The 22606-nt window shown below is 48.4% G+C and overlaps 1 protein-coding gene and 1 non-coding gene across 8 annotated transcripts; both read left to right on the forward strand.

Annotated features, from left to right (window-relative positions):
- The first annotated feature begins 1429 nt into the window (after positions 1-1429).
- On the forward strand, positions 1430-22339 carry CHD4 (chromodomain helicase DNA binding protein 4). 7 transcript variants are annotated; one of them, XM_066175472.1, is made up of 40 exons: positions 1430-1522; positions 2361-2522; positions 4487-4614; positions 4799-4990; positions 5334-5452; positions 5882-6123; positions 6208-6335; positions 6467-6602; positions 7017-7198; positions 7321-7560; positions 8309-8512; positions 8594-8799; positions 9031-9162; positions 9467-9563; positions 9946-10137; positions 10226-10426; positions 11376-11513; positions 13457-13578; positions 13689-13862; positions 14179-14320; positions 14772-14903; positions 15017-15134; positions 15358-15482; positions 15773-16010; positions 16181-16353; positions 16517-16697; positions 16774-16884; positions 17050-17138; positions 17224-17357; positions 17846-17990; positions 18180-18345; positions 18712-18821; positions 19053-19188; positions 19324-19401; positions 19514-19651; positions 19746-19854; positions 20174-20306; positions 21185-21380; positions 21482-21673; positions 21772-22339. In XM_066175472.1, exons 2-40 carry the CDS (start codon positions 2426-2428, stop codon positions 21831-21833), a joined length of 5838 nt encoding a protein of 1945 aa, XP_066031569.1. In that variant the 5' UTR covers positions 1430-1522; positions 2361-2425; the 3' UTR covers positions 21834-22339. The 7 variants fall into 7 exon arrangements, with proteins under 7 accessions (XP_066031569.1, XP_066031574.1, XP_066031570.1 ...); XM_066175477.1 differs by having other exon boundaries at positions 21482-21657; XM_066175473.1 differs by having other exon boundaries at positions 19056-19188.
- LOC136286179 (small Cajal body-specific RNA 11) lies at positions 18373-18511 on the forward strand. Its single transcript, XR_010719816.1, has one exon. It is a non-coding gene; the product is annotated as a small Cajal body-specific RNA 11 (non-coding RNA).
- Positions 22340-22606: the final 267 nt, after the last annotated feature.

The raw sequence follows: 22606 nt of genomic DNA on the forward strand, positions 1-22606 counted from the left end.
GTGTAAATCAGCAATGAGTTTCCTGGTGGAGGCTGCTGCAGGGAGCTGGGTGACAGGGAGGAATGGAGTACCTGGACACGCCGTGTATCACAGAATGACAGAATCAATTAGGTTGGTAAAGACCTCTGAGATCATCAAGTCCAACCTTTGACCGAACACCACCATAGCAACTAGACCATGGCGTTAAGTGCCACATCCAGCCTTTCCTTAAACAACTCTGGGGATGGTGACTCCACCATTTCCCTGGCAGTCCATTCCTATGTCTGATCACCCTTTCCATGAAGAAATTCCTCCCAATGTCCAACCTAAGCCTCCCCTGGCATCGCTTGAGACTACATGCTCTCATCCTGTCGCTAGTTGCCCGGGAGAAGGCGTATCCCTGGGGTCGGTACTTCTGCAGGTAACCAGCAGCCAGAAGCCTCGAGGTGCAGGGGAAGCACCAAAGTCACTGCGGGCTCCCCACACACAGGCTGGCGGTGGCAGTGACCGCGCCAGCCATGGATAGCCTTGGAGGGGTCCCGCGGGCGGAGCGTGCGGGACGGGGCACGGCGGGACGGGGCAGGGAGAGCGGGGCGCTCAGCCCCGAGGTCGGGGGCGGTCGGCGGTGGGAGGGCGGTGCCCGGAGCCTGTGCCCGGGGCCGGTGCCAGCGCGCAGGGAGGCGGGAGGTGCGCGGAGGCCGCGCGGTGCCAGGGGTCGGCCCCGTGCCCCGGGCCGGAGCGGGGGCTGGGCCGGAGCGGGCCCCGCGGCCCCGGGCAGGGCGGGTGCGGGGCGGCGGCGGAGCCCCGCGGGTGCGGGTGCGGGGCGGGCGGCCGCGAGTATTATGGGATGCCGGGCTGGACCGTGGCTCCCGGCGACTATTATGGGATGCCTGCCTGAGCGCGCGGGGAGGGGGGGGGGAGGTGTGACTATTATGGGATGTGCGCGCTCGGGGTGTGACTATTATGGGATGTTCCGGGGGGGTCCTCACGGTGCGCCCTCCCCCCCCCACCGCGCTCTCCTCGCGGCAGGGGGACGTGCCTATTATGGGATGGCAGCCCCGGGAGGCGCAGGGGGGCGCCGTGCCCCGGCGCGCGGGGTCCCGCGCGGGGGGCAGTATTATGGGATGTTTCTTGGTGGGGGTCAGTATTATGGGATGCCGGAGCGAAGGGGTGCGAGCGTGGGGGAGTATTATGGGATGTTTCTCGGGGTGAAGGTGCGGGCGGGGGGGGACAGTATTATGGGATGTTACCGGCGGGAGGGGAGGTTATTATTATGGGATGCCGGGCCGGGCAGTGAGTGGGAAGTTCTGAGGGGAGGGTGAGTATTATGGGATGTCGGATGGGGGGGGGAAGGGGGTGTGTGTTTGCCGGGGAGACGGGGGCGGGGCCTGTTGCCGGGGTCCCAGGGCATATTATGGGATGCAGGCGGGAGAGGGCGGGGCCTAGCCGGGTTTTTTTCCCCTTTAAGAGGCGGTGCCGCGGCCGGAGCCATTTTCCCTTCAGCGGCGGCAGCGGCGAGAGCGGAGCCGGGGTCCGGAGCCGGGTGAGGAGCCGGGAGGGAACGAGGGCGGGCAAGGCCATCTGCAGCCTCCCGGGGCGTCTAGGCCAGCAGACGCGTCTCTCCGCCGGACGCCCCGTCGGCCCCGGCCGCAGCTCCTCCGGGGACGCGCCGTCCCCCTGCCCGGGCGGCCGCAGGACGGGTTCGGCCCCTCCTCCCCCGCCCCGCAGCCGCCTCGCCGGTGCCCGCAGCCCAGGCCTGCGCCGGTCCCCGGGGAACGGCGGCCCCTCGCCGCACGCCCGCCGGACTTCCCCGGCCCCGCCCCGCGCCCCCGCCCGGGAGACGGTGCCCCCCGCCCCCGCCCTGCGCCGCGCAGCCCCGCTCCGGGCGGGGGCGGCGGAGCGGGGCTGCCGAGCCCGCCCGGCCTTTTGTGTGCGTCCGGGCAGGGGCAGGGCCAGCGCTGCAGTGCCAGCCCGGGGCGGGCTGGGGCTGCTGGCCAGGGCACCGCGCTGACAGCCGCCCCGCTGGCCCCAGGGCTCCCTTGGAAGCCCGGCTGCCTTACTTGCCCCGCTGCCTTCTCCCGAACCAAGGCAGAAATAACCGAGGGCACCCGGCTGCAGAGGTCGGGAGAGTTTTCCTTTAGGACAGCTGTTTTGGCTTCCTCGCCAGAAATGAGTTGCTGACTCAGTTTAATATCTGGTGTCTTCAAAGCCTCCTTTATCACAACTCTAAACTGATACTTGCTGCCGGTGTTTCTATTATCCATAGGCTCCAAAGCCGGTAAAGTTGCTGTCTGAGCTTTCTCACAGATCCTCTTAGTACTATTGCTTCGGAAAACGAAGTTCAGGTTCGCTGTAACTTTCTCTTTCTCTTTTCAATGAAGTGCTGGCCAGACTGGCAAGAAGACGACAACCTGTGTAAGCCCAGGCCTCCCCCAGTGTGGAGGACATGGCTTCGGGCATTGGATCTCCATCACCGTGCTCAGGGGGCAGTGATGATGATGAGATGGAGATCCTGTTGAACAACGCTATCCCCCAGCATCCAGGTATGCCGGGTCTGCAGGGCACGCATGTGGAGTGGGGATAATGTTGGTCTCAAGCTGAGTATGTGAAATGCATGATGTGTTGGGGATTGTAATTTTTTTCTTTTTTTCCGCAAATCACGTGTATGTTTTTGATATCCGAGTCCCAGGGTTACTTCCAAGTGAGAGGCTGGCGGCTTTGTGTCAGGTGGAGCTGACTTTGTTCCAAGCCATTGCAGGTTGTCAGGGCCTGTGCTTGGAGGAGTTGTAGAGGATGGAGGCAGAGCGTCCAGTGCTGACAGGGTACCGAAATGCTTGCGAGTTTCAATTTTCATGAATGGGGAGGGGGAAGAGGGGGTAGTATGTGAGAGGGCAGGTTGCCTGCCTTGCTTTCATCTGGGAACTCAGACCGGCTGACGTCCAGAGAAAACTGCCCTGGGCTGTTGCGTGACCCACTTTCCTTCATCACCACACCCAATTATTGAGGTTTCTTGTGATTCTTGCTCCGTGCTGCTTGCTCACCTTTGTTTTTTTTTAGTCCTTGTATCTTGCTTTTTCGCTTGTGTTTGCATCCTCATCATCAACATAAGGCTTGAATTAGAGCCCTGGGAATTCTTCTGGTTTGCTTTTTTTTGTTGTTGCTGCTGCTGCTGCTGTTGATGACCTGCTCTATGGACATGCATCTGGATTCTTCACTTGTGAAGGAGTGATGTATACAGTCAGTCGTAGGACAAGTATGGGATTTCCTACTAACTCATGCTGGAGTGTTGTAGTGTCATATAAGAGAAGTGAAGTGGAGAAGGGAAGATGTTGTTGTGGGGTTTTGGATTTTTTGTTTGTTTGGCATTTTTTTTCTTAAACCTTGTTGCTGGAGTTTTCTGGCGCCTCTGAGATCTTGGGCAGAATGGGACCATCAGTAACAAAAATCTTTATGAAAAAAACTAAAATCGCTGCAAAATGGAATGGTTTAGGTGATACCTTGGAAGGGGTGGGTCATTAGAGGCTCTAAATCAGAACTTGGGGGAGAAGATGCATGATCTTTGAAGGACCTGGTGTTGCAGCACCATGGGAGCAAAGAGGCATCCATTGGTTGGGAATATGGCAGCAGCCAGGCACAGCACTCCAGGTTCTGAGACCTCTGTCTCTGCTGTTTCAGCCCCGGCTGCGGTACCTCCTCTGACCTGTGGCTTCCTCCATCCTGCCCAGCTCGGGTGGTCAGGAGGCCATTTTCCCTTGGAGGGAGAAGGAGTGACTCTGGCTGTGTGCAGTGGGCGGGGCGGCAGGGGAGGGCGGGTGGCCGCGCTGCTCCCGCAGCCTGCCACAAAGAGAAGGAAGGGCTGTCTGGCTGCCCCTGCCCCTCGGGCCAAGGGCAGCCAGGGAATGGGGGCACACAGATGGAAGTGTGCGCTGCTGCTGGGGAAGTGGCGTGTGTTCTGACCAGGCAGTCAGCTTGCTAGCTGCTGGGGCTGGGGGAAGGTTCTAATTTGGATCAGAATAGAGTTGCTGAGTAACAACTTCCCTATAGAGGAGGAAAAGTAGTGGCTTACTGGCCTATGTATTGCGTGCAGCTGTAGGATGTTCTGTACTGCTGAAGAGGCTAGATGGTTTCTTTTCTGAAGATCCATGGACTGAAACAGTATCCTGCTCAGGTTCTCAAATGCATTCTCTGTTTTGTCCCCTTTAGATGTGGCTATCAGTTTTATGCTTTTTCTTCTTGTTGAGTTATGGCAAACTTCTTGTTCCTGAGTTCTGAGTGCAGTTCTGCTTGGAGAAGCAAGATTGTGGAAATAGGTAGCATTGGGAGGCGGGTAACCATGTGTGATGGTACCTTAGGAAATAATCTTTGAGTATCTGTTATAGACAGCAAGAGTTGTAACCAACTCTGTAAGTGTGTAGCAAGAAGCAGACAAGTTGATCTCTGTGAAGAGCGGTTATATTGTAGTGCACAGATGGGGGTTGGGTGAGACTTGTCACCTCTTCACATCCAGAACCTGAAGAAGAGCCAGAAGAAGAGCTTCTATCAGAGGCTGACACTCCCAAAATCAAGAAGAAGAAGAAGCCCAAGAAACTGAAGGAACCCAAAGTGCCCAAGCTCAGCAAGCGTCAGAAGAAGGAGGTAAGAAAAAGGATGCCTAAGGTCACACGCTAAAATATGGATATATAGGGTGAGGGTGCCTACTGTTGTTGTTGGCCAATAGCAGCAATCTTTTGAATGAATCCTGTAGAGGTTGGGGAGAGAGCAGTGTTTAGTGTTTATCCCAGGGAATTTTCTCATGCCTGATCTCTCCCTCCCTCCCCAGCTAGGGGACAGCTCTGGTGAGGGGAATGAGTTTGTGGAGGAAGAAGAAGAGGTTCTGCGCTCTGACAGTGAGGGCAGTGATTATACTCCTGGGAAGAAGAAAAAGAAGAAATTAGGACCCAAGAAGGAAAAGAAAAACAAAGCCAAGCGTAAGGAGGAGGAGGAAGAGGAGGAGGAAGATGATGACTCAAAGGTAACAAGCTACCCTGCTGAATGCTTGCTTCTCATTCCATGTATCTCATTTGGGGGTCATTGTGCTTTCCCTTTGTGATTGCACAGGGAGTTGGGACTGTGTAGTGTTTTCTTCCACTAGACCCTCTTGACTTGATCTTCTTCCCACCTTGCATTCTTCCCTCTTTACTGCTTTAAGCACACATGGAACTTACGTTGAATCCAAATACTTTTCCTGTTTCCACTGGTCTGCTATTGTGGCTGTGTCATATGGTAGTGATAAGCAGATGGGGGGGGGAAAATCCCTGGGTCATCTGTGGAATGTGGAAGTTGTGCTCAGAGTTGCCATGATTCTCTTTTCAAAGGAGCCCAAGTCCTCTGCTCAGCTCCTAGAAGATTGGGGCATGGAGGATATTGATCACATCTTCACAGAGGAGGATTACCGCACACTCACCAACTACAAAGCTTTCAGCCAGTTTGTCAGGTGAGCTACAAGCCTACACGTGAAATGACTCAGGAACAGAAAAAGAGATGGGACAAAAACTAGATTCCTTGGTTTTGAAACCTCAGTGCATGCTATAGTGTAGTACCTAGAGTGCAAACTGAAGCAACAGTAAAATAATTGATCCCCCAGCTTTTTTGTTTTCAGTCACTGAGATAATGCAGGTTCTCCCAGTCCTCTTTCTTCCCGACTATGCTGAATTCCATTTCTTTTTTCCAAGTCCCTGAACATTTGCACCTTTCACACACAATGAAGGATGAGAGTAGGGATAGTCATTGGCTGTTGAGATCAGAGATTAGAAAGGAATGTAGTTTGAGATAAAGGTGCTAATGGGGGTGGCAGTGGGGAGGAATAATCTAAATTTCATGGTGGTTCAGTAACGTTTCCTTCCTTCCTGAACTCTGTACACAGGCCACTCATCGCAGCCAAGAACCCTAAAATAGCAGTGTCGAAGATGATGATGGTACTGGGAGCCAAATGGAGGGAGTTTAGCACAAACAACCCCTTCAAGGGAAGTTCAGGTGCATCAGTGGCAGCTGCTGCGGCTGCAGCTGTTGCAGTAGTTGAGAGTATGGTGACAAACGTGGATGCTGTCCTGCCGCAGCCCCCTGTAGATGTGCCACTCAGAAAAGCCAAGACAAAAGAGGGCAAAGGTGAGAAGCAGAGTCTGGCAGGAGGATAGAATGTGAGTGGTGTCAAGGCAATAGCCCTTCTGACTCTGCCTCCTGTGTTCCCAGGACCCAATGCCCGGCGGAAGCCCAAGGCCAGTCCTCGTATTCCTGATATCAAGAAACCTAAAACAAAGAAGGTGGCACCACTGAAAATCAAACTGGGAGGATTTGGTTCCAAGCGTAAAAGATCATCAGTAAGTGGTGCTCCTTTCTTGACCTTGTGAGGAGGAGGTCATGATGTGATAGGGATGCTGGGCTGTGTGTCTGATTGCTACCCCCCAGCATGTGTGTCTGAGTAACAAAGCTTTTCTCTTTCCTACCTCAGAGTGAAGATGATGATCTGGATGTGGAGTCAGACTTTGATGATGCCAGCATCAACAGCTACTCTGTTTCAGATGGGTCTACAAGCCGTAGTAGCCGCAGTCGCAAAAAACTCAAGGCTGGGAAGAAGAAAAAGAAAGGTAAAGATACCTGCCAGCAGTTGGAAATAAGCATAGCTAAGTGTGTAGAAAGATTAGAGGGATGTCTGGGTGGAGTTATGATGTTTAACAGCATACTTGAGGGAGCATAGATTGTGAAGGAAAAACCTGATATTATTTTGAATGAGGAAAAGGTTTTTGGAAGTTCTTTTGGGAGTTCTTTATTTTCCTGGCCTTGATGTACCTTTTATTTCATGGGTGGAAGGGGGCACAAAAGGACTTACTTTGCTCCTGTTTCCAGGTCTTCCTTCTCAGCCTTTTTACTTATATGGAGTAAGAGTTTAGTATTCTGGATCTGTAGGTGGCTGTGTAGGCTGTTGGGAGAATACCCTCCCTGGCTATAGGAAACCTGTAGCTGTGGCTTGTACTATGGTAACTCCTCATCACCCTCTGCAGGTGAGGAGGACTCCACAGTGGCTGTGGATGGCTATGAGACTGATCACCAGGACTACTGTGAGGTGTGCCAGCAGGGAGGAGAAATCATATTGTGTGATACCTGCCCTCGTGCCTACCACATGGTTTGCCTGGACCCAGATATGGAGAAAGCTCCAGAGGGCAAGTGGAGCTGCCCACACTGTGTGAGTATCGAATTCCCCAAACGGTGCAAGAGATCATGTATGAGTGAGATGTCAAGTGACTTGGGGCTGTTACTGTGGTAATGAAATAATCACTTTGTTTTTATGATTTCCCCCTGCCATAGGAAAAAGAGGGCATTCAATGGGAAGCAAAGGAGGATAACTCTGAAGGTGAGGAAATCCTGGAGGATGTAGTGGGGGATGCTGAGGAAGAGGATGACCACCATATGGAGTTCTGTAGAGTCTGCAAGGACGGAGGAGAGCTGCTGTGCTGTGATGCCTGTCCTTCGTCCTATCACATCCACTGTCTGAATCCCCCACTGCCTGAGATTCCCAATGGAGAATGGCTGTGTCCTCGCTGCACTGTGAGTTTCTGCTAGTACCATTCTCCTATTGCTGCAAGAGGTGATTGATCTAATCCCTTTGGATCATCATATTTCTATGGAAATAGATGGTCCTTTGAAGACTGTCTCCTCATACACTTTTGTCATAAAGCTTAAAAACCTGACTTTTTGTAGCACTATTGTGCCTTGATTGATTGCTTTCTCCTGACAATGGGAAGAACCAGGCTGCAGCCTTTGGGTGTCATGAGATTTGTTCACATGCAGGGTAGTTGGACAGTTTTTGGTCCAGCATGCCAGGGATCATCTTTTTGGGCTCCTGTATGTGTGTAGAAGCAGGAGAACAAGTGCAAGCAAATTCAGTGCTTAAAGTAATTTAAACTGATGCTGAGACAAACTGGTTTTGCACTGTTGTAAGCTTTGTAATGCTAAGACCTTTCTTAGTAGATGGTTAGGAGAGAAATACCATGCTTTTCCAGAAAGTTCTTGAAATAGGTAGTATAAATGATGTTAATTGCTTTCACTTGGTGATAAAAACCTAAAGGTGATGAAGAAAAAAAAAGCTGCTTATGTTGGGCCCTTAGTTCTACAGCAAAATATTTTTTGCGCAAACTTTCAATGAAGTTGTAGTTGGGCAGACTACTGGGCTCATCAAGCCTAGCATATCCTGTCTGTGTAGTGAAACCATAAAAGTGACTCTGTTTCTGCTCCTCAGTGCTTCCATGTTAGAGTACATACACTGTGATGCATCAAGCTCTGTTTAACTTCCCAGTGCCCAGCTTTGAAAGGAAAGGTGCAGAAGATCTTGATCTGGAAATGGGGTCAGCCCCCAGTTGGCCCTGCACCACCACGTCCACCTGATGCAGACCCCAATGCTCCGCCCCCGAAGCCTCTGGAGGGTCGGCCTGAAAGGCAGTTCTTTGTCAAATGGCAGGGCATGTCCTACTGGCACTGCTCCTGGGTGTCAGAGTTGCAGGTGAGTGGAGGAGCTAACGATGGCATGAGGGTGGACAGTTGAGGCTAAAACACCTGCTGACTGCTTGTGTCCTGACTGCAGCTGGAGTTGCACTGCCAGGTCATGTTTCGTAACTACCAACGCAAAAATGATATGGATGAGCCACCCTCGGGAGACTTTGGAGGGGAAGAAGAGAAAAGCCGAAAGAGAAAAAACAAGGACCCCAAATACGCTGAGATGGAGGAACGTTTCTATCGATATGGGATCAAGCCAGAGTGGATGATGATCCACAGGATCCTTAATCATAGGTAGGGGATGTAACAAAAGAGGATTTTCAACAAAGACCTTAAGCAAGGCTGAGGGAGAGGGGATGAGCTAAACTGCAGCATGACTGGGAGAAACAGTGGGAGTTCTCTGTTGGTATGACATACGTTGTTGTTCTGTTTCTGCTGCTTCACTGAGTCTGTCTCTTCCGTTTGAATGGATTGGGGAAATACTGCCGTAGCACTGTGCTTGAGACTTACTGGTTTCTTCTGCAGTGTGGATAAGAAGGGGAATGTCCACTATTTGATTAAATGGAGGGACCTACCCTATGACCAGGCATCTTGGGAAAGTGAAGATGTGGATATTCAAGATTATGACCTCTACAAGCAAGCCTACTGGAATCACAGGTAGGAGAAGTATCTAGAGATTGTTTTCCTTTCCCTTCACTCAAGAGAAAGTACTGCAGTATGTCAGCCTCTGCACTGGCTGGATTAATAGATGGAAATGGGCAAGAAGCATCTACTTGTTGCTGACTTCCTATGCCTTTGGGCAGGGACCTTGTGCCTCTCTACCAGGTCAGGAAGGTTCCAGCCCTGTTCTCGAGCCTATTTGAGTTGGGTGATTGCCCTCCTGTTCTCTGCAGTAGTTTTCTCTTGATCTGTTAATAAAAAGCCATTAAACTTATGTGTACTGGGGACTGTGTCTGCACAGGGAGCTGATGCGAGGTGAAGAGGGTAGGCCTGGTAAGAAGTTAAAGAAAGTGAAGATGCGGAAACTGGAAAGACCCCCTGAGACTCCCACAGTAGATGTAAGTTACTCTTTTTTGCTTTGGAGCCATCTGATAGGGCTGCTTATTTTGGGGTGCCTGCAGGTAAATAGGAAACCAAAGAGTGAAAAGCATATGGTTTAGAGCTCCCTCATAGCTCAAAGAATAAACAGTATTAGAGAGCCTTCAGACAAAGGTCCACCGTGTCCATTGGGTCAGACTCCCTAGCTCTCGGTGAAAGGGTTTTACAAAAAAAAACGCTTCTTGTTGGATGCCTTTGGCCATTTGGAAGTTGGCTTTGGTGCTAGTCTGTCATCTGTGAAGCCTCATCTGTACTAGTGAATATAATGGTGGCTAAGAAAGGACTCTTGTTAGTTATCTAAGTGAATAAAAGGATTCCAACTCTTCCTTCTTTCCGCTATAGCCAACAGTGAAATACGACCGGCAGCCGGAGTACCTCGATGTGACAGGGGGAACCTTGCATCCCTACCAACTGGAAGGGCTGAATTGGCTGCGCTTCTCGTGGGCCCAGGGCACAGATACAATCTTGGCTGATGAAATGGGTCTGGGAAAGACTGTGCAGACAGCAGTGTTCCTGTATTCCTTATACAAAGAGGTGAGAGCTGGCAGGTCACTGCCTGGGGAGATTCTTCCTGTGTTAGTGATTGCAGTCATCTAATGCTCTTACTGACTCTTATTTGTAGGGCCACTCAAAGGGCCCCTTCTTGGTGAGTGCACCACTGTCCACAATCATCAACTGGGAACGAGAATTTGAGATGTGGGCCCCAGATATGTATGTAGTGACCTATGTCGGGGACAAAGACAGCCGGGCCATCATCCGTGAGAATGAGTTCACTTTTGAGGATAATGCCATACGTGGAGGCAAAAAAGCATCCAGAATGAAGGTACGGGACTCTGCTGTAACACGAGCCTGAATTGAGATGCACTCCACTAACTTTCAGCAGCTGAGATTCAGACTCTGCTGTCCCTGGGAAATGATTATGCTTGTAGTTTCCAAGGGGAAATAACTGCAGATTGATGACAAGTGGGTGTTTAGACTCTTGCTGTAGACTGTTTAAACATTCTTGCTAGTCTGAACTGATTAAGTCCTGGAGGAAGACGGTTGACTAAAGTAATACTGACCCTAGGCAAATCCTTCTGTCTTCCCTACTTAACCTGTGGAGTTGTGCATCTTTTCTACAGATCTAAATTGATATCAGAATTGCCACTGAGACAAATAAAAGACAAATATACAAAAAAAGTATGAACTTTTTCATCCTGAGGAATTGGCTGACAGGCCATACCCAGACATATGAGAAATTGCATTTTGTGCCTAGACAGGAAGGAAGGGCCTGACCTAGGTGGCTACTTTTTGTAGAACTTAAGTCTTCCAAGTAAAACCAAAATGGAAGCTAAAGCATTTTCAGTGGCAGAGGCAGATAGACTCATTTCCTTCCTTTTGAAATGGAACAGGCTTAAGTACTAATAGTAATTTGAAATTCCATGGTAAACTACTTATCTTTTGAAGTCTGAGCTTTCTGATGAGCCACTCTTCTCCAAATCTCAATTCTCTTAACATGCTTCTACTCACTACGTACTTGTTAAACATCTGTTAGAATATTTGGCATCTGTCCAAAAGTAGCAGGTACTGAGGGGGTTGAGGTGACTTAGGTGTGTTGAGAGCAATAGGGGATTAAAAGGCTAAAATGGTTTGGGCAGCATTTGGAATCTTGTGACAAGAGACTGGGGGAATGAAAGTTTTTGATGTGCTGTTGACCAGAGCTCATCAGAATAACTTGGTGGAGGAACACTGCATCCACTATCCCATAATGTCTTCATCCTTTTCCTTTGCAGAAGGAGGCTGCTGTCAAGTTCCATGTGCTTCTCACCTCCTATGAATTGATCACAATTGATATGGCCATACTAGGCTCCATTGACTGGGCCTGTCTCATTGTGGATGAAGCTCACAGACTGAAGAACAATCAGTCTAAGGTACAGAGAAGCATAGGTGGTTCATGGGCATGGCATATGTTGCAGGGGAGAGAGACAGCTCTTAGTCATTTGTTCAGTAGTAAATCTGATGTGTTATTAAAAAGAAAAATCAACAGCCTGCATTTGGAGATCAATCATCATTGGCAACAAGTTTACTTACACAGATCACTGGTTAAAATAGCTTTCTTTCCACATGAATGGGCAACTAGTGTAGACTGAAAAACAGAAAAACCTGGATGTGGTTGTTGCTCTCAAATACAAAATGACTTCTCTGAAAACAGATCACATACCTGCACCACCTCTGTTCTGAAAAGGTTTACCATGCTGAGCATAAAACATGTTCTGTGAGCAGAATTACCCTGCTTCCAGAGTAGGCTTGCTCTCTGCATTCATCTGGCTTTGTAGCAGAACTAATGAGCTGTTACAGAAATTGAAGGTGGGCAGAGGTGTTCAGAAATGCCTAGGCAGGTCCTGAAAGGCCATAGAGTTGCTTTAAAATGAGGCTACACCTTAACCAAGCTTGTTTGAATTGAGTAGACTTGACTTTACTTTCTTAATCTAGCCCCTCCCTAGGCCTTGTGCCTTAATTCTTGTATTGATTTGTCTGTCTTCAGCTGGATTCTAGTGCTCTGTATGCCAAAAACAATTATTATTGGAAAGCTGGTTTTAGAGGTTCTTGGAGACTGTAAGACAAAATTGCTGCTTGATTTCTTTTTTTGTTTGTTTTGTTCAAATGGCTTTAGTGTTCTGGATCTTGGCATGGGGCATCTTCCTGAGACATCACAGCTGTGCTTGCAGTTCAGTTTCTAGACCTTATTTTGTTGTAGGCTCTATGACTGGATGCTGTTCTATGCTTAGCATTGAAATCATTTGAAGTAGGAATGAATGCTTACTATTAATATTCATTAATTGAAAGAGGATGTAAAGGCTCAAGGTTACACTATGACACTATGCAGAACCATTAAATCTTTTTCTACAGCAGTTTCCTGTCGTGTAAGAGCAGCTTATAGGTGTTTGGCTGCAAGATAGATAGGTCAGATGCTTCTTGACAAATTTGGGTTATCTCCTAAAGTTCTGCAGATATAATTAGTAACTTCCACATTTGATTCCAAAATAAGAATATTTTTAACTATAACTACATAGAAAGACTAATCCCTGTGAAGCCACCAGAAGTACTCTTCTGGTGCAATAACCAAAACAAAAGTGATTTGTTTTTTGTTTGCCATCTAGTACAGCTGCTTTCATTAAGTTTGACCTTGTATCATGCTAAGTGTAAGATAAGCAAAGAAATGGCCAAGCTCATAAATAACTTACTACTTTACTGTCAGTTTCTGCAGGTGAACATGGTACACTTGTGCTTTTCAGTGCAGTACTTTAACTGCTCACTACATCTGTCTGGAATTATTTCATTGTTGTGAGAACCAGTGCAATTTACCTCCAAGACACATTGGCAAACCCTTAGCTCTTGTTCTCCTCTGCTTGTTCGGTGCTCTGGAACACTGCCAGGAGTGATATGAATAGGAAGAGTGACTTAGTTATTTCTAGAATGTTCAAGGCAGAGTAGTTGTAGGAATGTAAAATGCTAATTTAGCAAAAAAAATACATAGTACAGTAGTCTAGAAATGATTTGTGGTCTGAAAGAGATTGTAACTTATAAGAGCAAAGGAAACCTACTACCACCTGATGGCTCAGAGGATTTGCTGCAGTCATGGTTTAGCTATGCAGAACAATGATCCGTATAAGATCAGTCTAGTAACCCTGACTGGAATGTGAACTACTTGGAAGTCTTGTCCAAACAGCTGATGTGATCTAAATTGAACCCTAGATTGGTGTCAACTTTCTTTCTAGATTTTTTTTTTGTAAGCCTATGACTTAATAAGCCTTTGATGTATTTGTGTGTTTTAGTTATTTTCCCGCTTTTTCCCCTGCTCTCTCTTTTCCAGTTCTTCCGTGTGCTGAATGGTTACTCCCTCCAGCACAAGCTGCTGCTTACAGGAACTCCCCTGCAGAACAACCTGGAAGAACTGTTCCACCTGCTGAACTTCCTGACGCCCGAGAGATTCCAGTATGTCTTGCAGTACCAGTCAGCCTGCCTGTCTTGTCATTCTTTTCCCCTCACTTGCTCTTTTGCTCTTTTTCCTTTGTGCCGCTTGCTGAGTGTCTGTTTCCCTGCAGTAACTTGGAGGGCTTCCTAGAAGAGTTTGCGGATATTGCCAAGGAAGATCAGATTAAGAAGCTGCACGACATGCTGGGCCCACATATGCTGAGGCGTCTCAAGGCTGATGTTTTCAAGAATATGCCATCTAAGACTGAACTCATTGTCAGAGTGGAGCTGAGTCCCATGCAGAAGTGAGTGTGGGGATGAAGAGAGCACCTGCTGTTGAGCTACTGTTTCTCCGCTCTGCAGCTGAAGTTTCAAAGAGGGTGCTGCAACAGCCTTATCCTTACTGTACAGGGTTTTCTGCACAGTGGGCTGCCATTAGAGCAGAGGAAAGACTAATCCTGTTCTCTGGTGTAAGGGATAAAGAGATAGCGAGTGCCCCTGGCAGAGCCTAGGTAGCTGGCAGATAATGCCAGAAGCTGTGCAGAGTTTAGCAAGAGAGGAGTAGGTTAGTTATTCTCATGACAACTGTCTGAGTTGTTTTATTTTCTTTTTTGTCTTCAGGAAATATTATAAATACATTCTGACGAGAAACTTTGAGGCACTGAATGCACGGGGTGGTGGTAACCAAGTCTCATTGCTCAATGTTGTTATGGATCTGAAGAAGTGCTGTAACCACCCCTATCTCTTTCCTGTGGCTGCTATGGTATGTCCAGTCACTTATTCTGTATAAGCAAATTCCTTGCTGGCTGTTATCAGGAAGCCAGTTAGCTCCCTAGGTGAGGCATGGAGGGGTTCCCATTTCTTTCTTTTTGCTTCTGGGTTTTTTCATCCTGTCTTTTTTTTGACCCAACATGCTGGAAGGCCTTTCTTTTCCTGCACATTTATATGACAGGTAGGAGCTGTCTTTTGACTTGGGTGAGGTGGTGAAGACTGTAAGAGTAGGGACTAAGTAAGAAAAGAGGAGGGTATGTAGGAGTCAAATTGCAAGAGAACAGGCACAGGTGTTCCATACAGGCAGTGCTGTACCTTGAGGCTGTGCCAAGCTAAATGACCAGGTGTGAGTCAGCATCAGCTGAGGACTAAGACCAAGTTACATCCCTTTAAGCTGTTTTTGTTCCTTGTCCCTTACTCTCTCTTTCTCTTTTTCTTTTTAGGAAGCTCCAAAAATGCCAAATGGCATGTATGATGGTAGTGCACTCATTCGAGCCTCTGGAAAGCTGTTGCTGCTCCAGAAGATGTTAAAGAACCTGAAGGAGGGAGGTCACAGAGTGCTCATATTCTCTCAGGTATATGGGGAAAAACTCTTAGGCCTGGAATACTTTTTTCTGAGAAAGAAGTCTATTGATCTGGTATCCACTTGTTCCTCACTCTTCTGGTGTGGTGTTTTTCTGATATGCAGATGACGAAAATGTTGGACCTTCTAGAAGACTTTTTGGAACATGAAGGGTACAAATATGAGCGGATTGATGGTGGAATCACAGGGAACATGCGTCAGGAGGCTATTGATCGCTTCAATGGTATAGAGTCTCCTACTTTTTCTGTACAATGAAAGCTTGCCTTGTATGTGCTTAATGCTCATCATGGGATTGTTGTGCCCTAAGTATTCTACTGCTTTTCTGGAATCTTAAATTAGTAGCAATTCCCTGTCAGGTGATGTGGGTCAGTTACAAATCCTTCTTTGAGTACTGTGCACTCCCTTGATTACTTTTTGTTCTCTTTTTTTTTTTTTTTTAATCTAAGCTCCTGGAGCTCAGCAGTTCTGCTTTCTGCTTTCAACTCGAGCTGGGGGTCTTGGTATTAACTTGGCCACAGCAGATACTGTGATTATCTACGATTCAGACTGGAACCCCCACAATGATATCCAGGTGAGACTGAATGAGATTACTCACTATGGAGTAACCCTGAGGAAAAGGAGAAATGAAATCATCAGAAAGGGTGAAGGAGTGCAAATCTTCCCCTCTAGAAATATGCAAAATTAGAGCAGTGAGGATGGGTAGAGATGGAAGTGAAATAGTGGAGGGATCTTCTAGGGCACAGCCTTCACTAATGCTAAGAGCTGATGTGAAGGCAGGTGGGAAGCTTGTGGAGGTAGGTGGGGTATATCAGACTACTGCTTGTGCAGCTGTCGATTGTCCTGAGCACATCTCTTTTCTAGGCCTTCAGCCGTGCACACAGAATTGGACAGAACAAGAAAGTGATGATATACCGCTTTGTGACAAGGGCCTCAGTGGAGGAGCGTATCACTCAGGTGGCCAAGAAGAAGATGATGCTAACTCATCTGGTAGTGAGACCAGGGTTGGGCTCCAAGACAGGCTCCATGTCCAAACAGGAACTTGATGACATTCTCAAATTTGGCACTGAAGAGCTCTTCAAGGATGAGGCTACTGAGGGGGGTGAGTGCCTGGGAGTAGAACTGAAGGGAGTGGGGAGATCTGGCTCCTTATTTAGTGAGAGACTGTAGACACAGTGCTGATTATAGGCCTACAAAGAGGGGCTAGGGTGGCATTCCCGTTCGGAATCCATTGAGATCCGTACAGCAACACTGCCTGTACTCTTCCTTCAGGGGATAACAAAGAAGGTGAGGACAGTAGTGTCATCCACTATGATGACAAAGCAATTGAGCGTCTGTTGGATCGGAACCAGGATGAAACAGAAGATACCGAACTTCAGGGCATGAATGAATATCTCAGCTCCTTCAAGGTGGCTCAGTATGTGGTTCGTGAGGAGGAGATGGGGGTGAGTATGAGGTGAATGTCAGCTAATATGTTCTCCTGAGTGACGGAGGATCAATTAAGTTAATTGAGCTCTGAAGCTTTTAAGGCCAAGCAGGCAGACATATATCTGCGATGACAGGCTGGGACTTGGAGCACAGGGCCTAAATTTTTTACCTCTCTGGCAGGAGGAAGAGGAGGTTGAACGGGAAATTATTAAGCAGGAGGAATCGGTGGATCCTGATTACTGGGAGAAACTTCTCCGTCACCATTATGAGCAACAACAGGAGGATCTAGCCAGGAACCTGGGCAAGGGCAAACGTATTCGGAAGCAAGTTAACTACAACGATGGCTCGCAGGAGGATAGAGGTACAAATCCAAAGGACCCTGAGGGAAAAACGGGTGTAAGTATATGTTGCTGGGAAGTAACGGAGTAGCGTCTCAGGCTCACGTGCTGTTTTTCTTTCAGACTGGCAGGATGACCAGTCAGATAATCAGTCAGACTATTCAGTTGCTTCAGAAGAAGGAGACGAGGACTTTGATGAGAGGTCTGAAGGTAAGTTCTACTGGAGCAAGAGTTCCTGGGTTGCTTTGAGTGTGCAAACAGTTGGGACTTGATTTGGGCAATTTACACATTTTGTGGTGCTCTCCTGCTGGGGCAGCATTCACACAACAATATGCTGTGCATTGTCTCTTTACTTAGCTGCATTTCTCTCTTCAGCAGCTCGTCGGCCTAGCCGCAAGGGCCTGAGAAATGATAAGGATAAGCCTCTGCCTCCCTTACTGGCCCGTGTGGGAGGGAACATTGAGGTAAGTTGTACCAGGGAAGGCATTTGCATCCCAGCTGCTTCTGTATTCCTCTTGCCATATCTGTCTGTCTGCTCCTTCATTCTAGGTGTTGGGTTTCAATGCTCGCCAGCGGAAAGCCTTCCTCAATGCCATCATGCGCTACGGAATGCCACCTCAGGATGCCTTCACCACTCAGTGGCTTGTTCGGGACCTCCGTGGCAAGTCAGAGAAAGAGTTCAAGTGAGTCTGCATTAGGCAGGAATGGAAGACTGACAGCAACTAGTCCTTTTTGGGGAAGAATGAGAATTGGACCTTTTCTTGAAGACTGCATTTCCTTAATGTATTGTTTGACTCTTTGTGGGAGAATGAAGTATAAGCTGGGATTGTTGCTAACTCTCTTATTTGGATCTGACTCTTCAGTCACCAAAAGCAAATGCTTTTATAGGAGTGGCATGGCTCTACAAGCATGTAATGAATACTCTCCCCAGAGTCTTTCTTGGGTTTATGGTTGTTTTTGGCTCAAGACTCTTGAGTTAGCTGTGTGTCCTCTATGTACATAGTGATTCTGTTAGGAAGTTCTCCCTTGAAGGAGCCTGGAGCCCCAGAACTTGTTACTATGGGTTAAGAGTCCCAGGGTAATTTCTCTTATGTGTTGGAAGGGGTCTGACAATGCGTGTCTCCAGATAATGCAATTTGTGTACTAATTGCTTGTCTCTCGATGGCTTCAGGGCCTACGTCTCACTGTTCATGCGCCATTTATGTGAACCTGGAGCTGATGGTGCAGAGACCTTTGCAGACGGGGTCCCACGGGAAGGTCTTTCTCGGCAGCACGTCCTGACTCGCATTGGGGTCATGTCACTTATACGCAAGAAGGTAGGTGCCTTGCAGAGCAATGTGGCCTTTGCTGGCTACACAGCTGTAGTCGCTGCGGTCTTGAATTAGAAAGTTACCTCTCCTTTCACATCTACTTTCGTTGTGTGCTCAATGGTCTGCCTCTGCAGGTATAAGGATGAGTTTTGTATGACTCCTCCAGGAATGCATCTTTCTTTCCCTCTTGTGCAGGTGCAGGAATTCGAGCATGTGAACGGCCGCTGGAGTATGCCAGAACTGGCAGAGATAGAAGAGAACAAGAAACTTTCACAGCCCAGCTCACCCTCTCCCAAAACTCCAACTCCTTCAACACCAGGGGATACGCAGCCGAATACACCTGCCCCTGTTCCTCCACCTGGTGAGGGCCCCCGTCTTGTTCAGCCCTGCGTCCTGACCTTACCCTGGCTATTCCCCTCACCGGAACTGTGGTGGTGGGGTCTGGGGGTGGACGCAGATTAACTTACTCTCATGTTAGGAGGGCTGCCAAAGACATGTGCAAGCCCTTAAAGGCAAGAGAGGACACTGGCTTTTCTGGGATGAGCTGACACCAGTGAGAAGCCCAGCATTTGTAGTGGGCAGGAAAAGAGTGGGGGAGTCACGTTAGTTCCATTTTGATGGGCCTGATCTCTGGGAGCACTGGAGAAAGGGACTTTGTAACAGGGAAGACCGTACTGATTTGCTTCTCTTTTGTCTGCTGTGCTGCCCTGGCGTGGGGAATACACAGAAGACGGAGTGAAAGTAGAAGAAGGAGCTAGTGGTAAGGAGCAAGGAGAACCAGCTGAACCAGAGAAGGAGCTCAGTGCCTCTGCTACTGAAACAGAGGCCCCTATGGAGGTGAGTTTGGGCTTTTTTGCCTTGTAATTTCTCTTGCGAATTTCTCTACTTCTGCCCCCTCTTCATTTCAGCTGAGGCAGAGATGAGTTTTTAGAGCGATACTTAAAGATAACTCTCTGGTCCTCAGAATTGGCCTCGCAGTTTTGTGTGTCTCTGCTTTTCAAGCAACTGTGATTGTGGTCTGTTGTCATGCACTGCTGTACTTTGTGTCTCACTGATTGCTGTCCTCAGCAGTGTGCTCAGCCTGTGGAAACACCACCCCAGGAAGCAAAATCACCAGTGAACTCCACAGAAGCAGAGGAAAAAAAAGTAGAGGAAACAGAAGTGAAGGAAAGACCAGATGAACCGATGGAAGTAGAAAGCAAAGGTACAAAGCATTTCATCCTAAAAAAATGGGCTTGAGTGTAGAAAATTAGTGGGAAGTTACAGAACAGTACTGCGTTTTACTGGTTGAAGAACAATGTTCAACCTGTGAATCTCATGTTCCCCTTGTTTCCTACAGCTGATGTGGAAAAAGTGGAAGACAGAACAGCTACTGAAAATCCCCCTGACCCTCCTATAATCACTCTGGATGAGAAAGGTGAGGCATGATGACTCCCTTCTCCTCCTTAACCCTCCTGCTAGAATTCCTTGTGGGTCCAACTTGTTGTGGTATCTGCCATGTTTGTTGTAATCATTTCCTATGTGTACAGATGAGAAAAAGGATGACGATAAGAGAGACGTGGTGATGCTGCAGAACGGAGAGATGCTTAAGGAGTCAGTAGACGAAAGGCACAAGAAGGCAGTAAAGCAGCGCTTCATGTTCAATATAGCAGATGGTGGTTTCACTGGTATGAGATCTTTATCTGCTTGAATGTGTTTATAAGGTCCTGCTTATGTTTGTGAAATGACTTCCAACCTTTCTGGTGTCTCTTGTCTTTCCAGAACTACACTCCCTCTGGCAGAATGAAGAGCGGGCTGCAACTGTCACCAAGAAGACCTATGAGATCTGGCATCGGCGTCACGACTACTGGCTCCTAGCTGGGATTATCAAGTATCCTTGCCATGACACATTGTCCCACCTTGTACATAATCTGTCACGGTGAAAGTGACTGTTCTGGATCTGACTGGAGTAGATTATGTGAGAGGGTGCTTTATCTTCTTCACAGGAGTGAAAGTGATGGTGGGGAAGGGGGAGCTTCCTGCAACATAGTTAAGACTTAGCAGGTCATAGATCTCATTCCTTTTCCTTGGCTCCTGTTTGTCCCCTCTCTGTACCCCTTTTCCCCACTCCCTCTGGAGAACAGTACTGCCTGGACTGTGTATTCCCTTGTTTTCACTGCCTTTGTTTGCCTGAGCTCATCCCATCTCAGTCATGGCTATGCCCGTTGGCAGGATATTCAGAATGATCCACGTTACGCCATCCTCAATGAACCCTTCAAGGGTGAGATGAACAGGGGTAACTTCCTGGAAATAAAGAATAAGTTCTTGGCAAGGAGATTTAAGGTAAGGATTTCTCTTCAGTGTGATAACTGCTGGATCTCTAAGAACAAGTTCTTGCAGTTCTGAGTTTCCACCAAGAAAGTGAAAGATTTATGCAGTGCCTTTTGTTTTAGGGGTAATAAAAAAAGCAATATATCTCAGGATCAGGCAGTTGCTCCATGATGGGAGCTCCTTTTTTTCTGGAAGGGGTACTGGGGAGCTTGGTTCAGTGCTCTCTATCCAAATGTTCATTGAACAACTGGTAAGCAAGAGGCTTAAGGTTCAAGCGGCCATTTTTGTCACAGCTTCTGCTCGGTCTGCTGCAGTCCCCTCTGTGTGTCTGGACAGAACTCTGCGTTGCTAAAAGGGCTGCCTTCAGTGTCTTACTTCATCCTCTTTAGGAGTGAACATAGCTTAGTTGTGGGAGTGATTTTAAGATCAAGTAAAAGCCATGTAGGTCTCAGTCTTGGGGCCAAACATTGATTGACTATAGACTGAATGATGAGTTCTGCACTGACAGGTTGATTTCTCCAAATGCTTACAATTTTATACTCTTTCCATAAATAGGATGGAATACTTTTCCCTTGTGTTCAAAGAGTAATCTCCATCCCATTTACCTCATAAAGAATGTGTAAAAAGAATCAGAGGAGGAATGAAAATACTAGAGGAGTTGCAGTAGTCTATTAAACCCAATGTACCCTGGTTTTCTTGTGTATCTGACTTGGCTTCATAACGCCCTTCCTGGTTTGGGCTACTCAGTAAAACTGGCTGGTGAAAGGAGGTTCAGTGGCACAATTTCACCTTATGAGATGCTGGGGAATTGGATTAGGAGAGACTGGGAGTGCAAACAAGGCTCCTTCTCAGGCAGCTGCTGAAAGACTCATTCCTGCCCCACCTTGCAGCTCCTGGAGCAAGCTTTGGTGATTGAGGAGCAGTTGCGGCGAGCTGCCTATCTGAACATGTCCGAAGACCCCTCTCACCCATCCATGGCTCTGAATACACGCTTTGCAGAGGTGGAATGCCTGGCTGAGAGCCACCAGCACCTATCCAAGGAGTCAATGGCTGGGAATAAACCAGCCAATGCTGTGCTGCACAAAGGTAATGCGGTGTGTTAAACAATGGTGGGATAGGTGTTTAGCAGTGCTGTCCCCTCTGGGGTGTCCCTTCCCCGTCCGAACAGATGTCCCTTTCTCTTATAGTTCTGAAGCAGCTGGAGGAGCTTTTGAGTGACATGAAGGCAGATGTGACTCGTCTGCCTGCCACGATTGCCCGCATCCCACCTGTGGCAGTGCGCCTCCAGATGTCGGAGCGCAACATCCTCAGCCGCCTGGCCAACCGCAGCAGCGAGCCCCCGCCGCCGCCCCCTCCCCAACAAGTACGTACCTTCTCTGGTCAGTAAGGGAGCTGCGGGGGGAGGGGGCCTCCGGGGGCCAGGCTGGGCTCTGGTGACCAGCCCGTGAATCTCAGGTCCTCCTCTCTCGCCCCACAGGTCGCCCAGCAGCAGTGAGTTCCTGGCCCAGTGCTGTTGACCTTTCGGCCAAGCTGAAGTGACCCCCCTTAGCCCACCCCTTCACACTCTGCCCCTCTGCCTGACATTCCTGACTGGGTGCTGTTTCCCTCCATGGAAGCTGCTGCTCAGGTCTCTGGAAGGAGAAGAAACTCCTTCCTCTGCAGCCAGCCCGTTGGAGCAAGGAGTGTGTTTAGGAGACAGGGGGATGGATGTATGATGGACTCTGTATATAGTGACTGGAGGCCCCAGCGCCATGTCTGTTACATGGAGAACCTGGCTGCATTGCTCGTTGCCTCCGCCTGGAATTCCAGTTTTCGTTCTTAATTTTATTTTGAGTTTGTTTACTGAGACAAGTGTGCAGGCAAGACCAAGCAAAAGCCAGGACAGAGACAAAGCTACCTCCATCAAAATCCTTTTTAATACAGAAACTGACCGGACTTGTCAACTAATAAGCAGCTTGAAGACAAAAGAAAACAACAATGAAAAACCAACAAAAAACAGAGCAAAACGTTGATAAAACTGAAAAATAAAGTTTCCTTGTATTTTATTTTGTTGTCTCTATTGTTGTGAGTGTACTGGGGTAAGTATGTGGTCTCAGCATTGAAAGAAGAGATAGTCACGTCTCTCTGCTGTAGCCAGAGCAGCTTTTGGGGTCTCCTACACCTCTGAGAAGGGTAGTAGATGTCCCAACCCTGGGAGTGTTTAAGGCCAGGTTCGATAAGGCCTTGAGGAACCTGGTCTCAGGAGCGGTGTCCCTACCGCTGGCATGGTTGTTGGGCTAGATGATCTTTAAACCTCTTCGGCCCCACCTTAA

Source organism: Chamaea fasciata, unplaced genomic scaffold (assembly GCF_029207755.1).
Source record: "Chamaea fasciata isolate MVZ Bird 193981 ecotype frontalis unplaced genomic scaffold, bChaFas1.0.hap1 SCAF_2, whole genome shotgun sequence".
NCBI lineage: Eukaryota > Metazoa > Chordata > Aves > Passeriformes > Sylviidae > Chamaea > Chamaea fasciata.

What these genes read in the sequence shown, in the direction of transcription:
- CHD4 (XM_066175472.1), top strand. Translation starts at nt 2,426, where the DNA reads ATGGCTTCGGGCATTGGATCTCCATCACCGTGCTCAGGGGGCAGTGAT. An exon ending in CACAGGATCCTTAATCATAG is followed by an intron (nt 8,800 to 9,030) that starts GTAGGGGATGTA and finishes TTTCTTCTGCAG; the next exon opens with TGTGGATAAGAAGGGGAATG. An exon ending in TCTTTCCTGTGGCTGCTATG is followed by an intron (nt 14,321 to 14,771) that starts GTATGTCCAGTC and finishes TTTTCTTTTTAG; the next exon opens with GAAGCTCCAAAAATGCCAAA.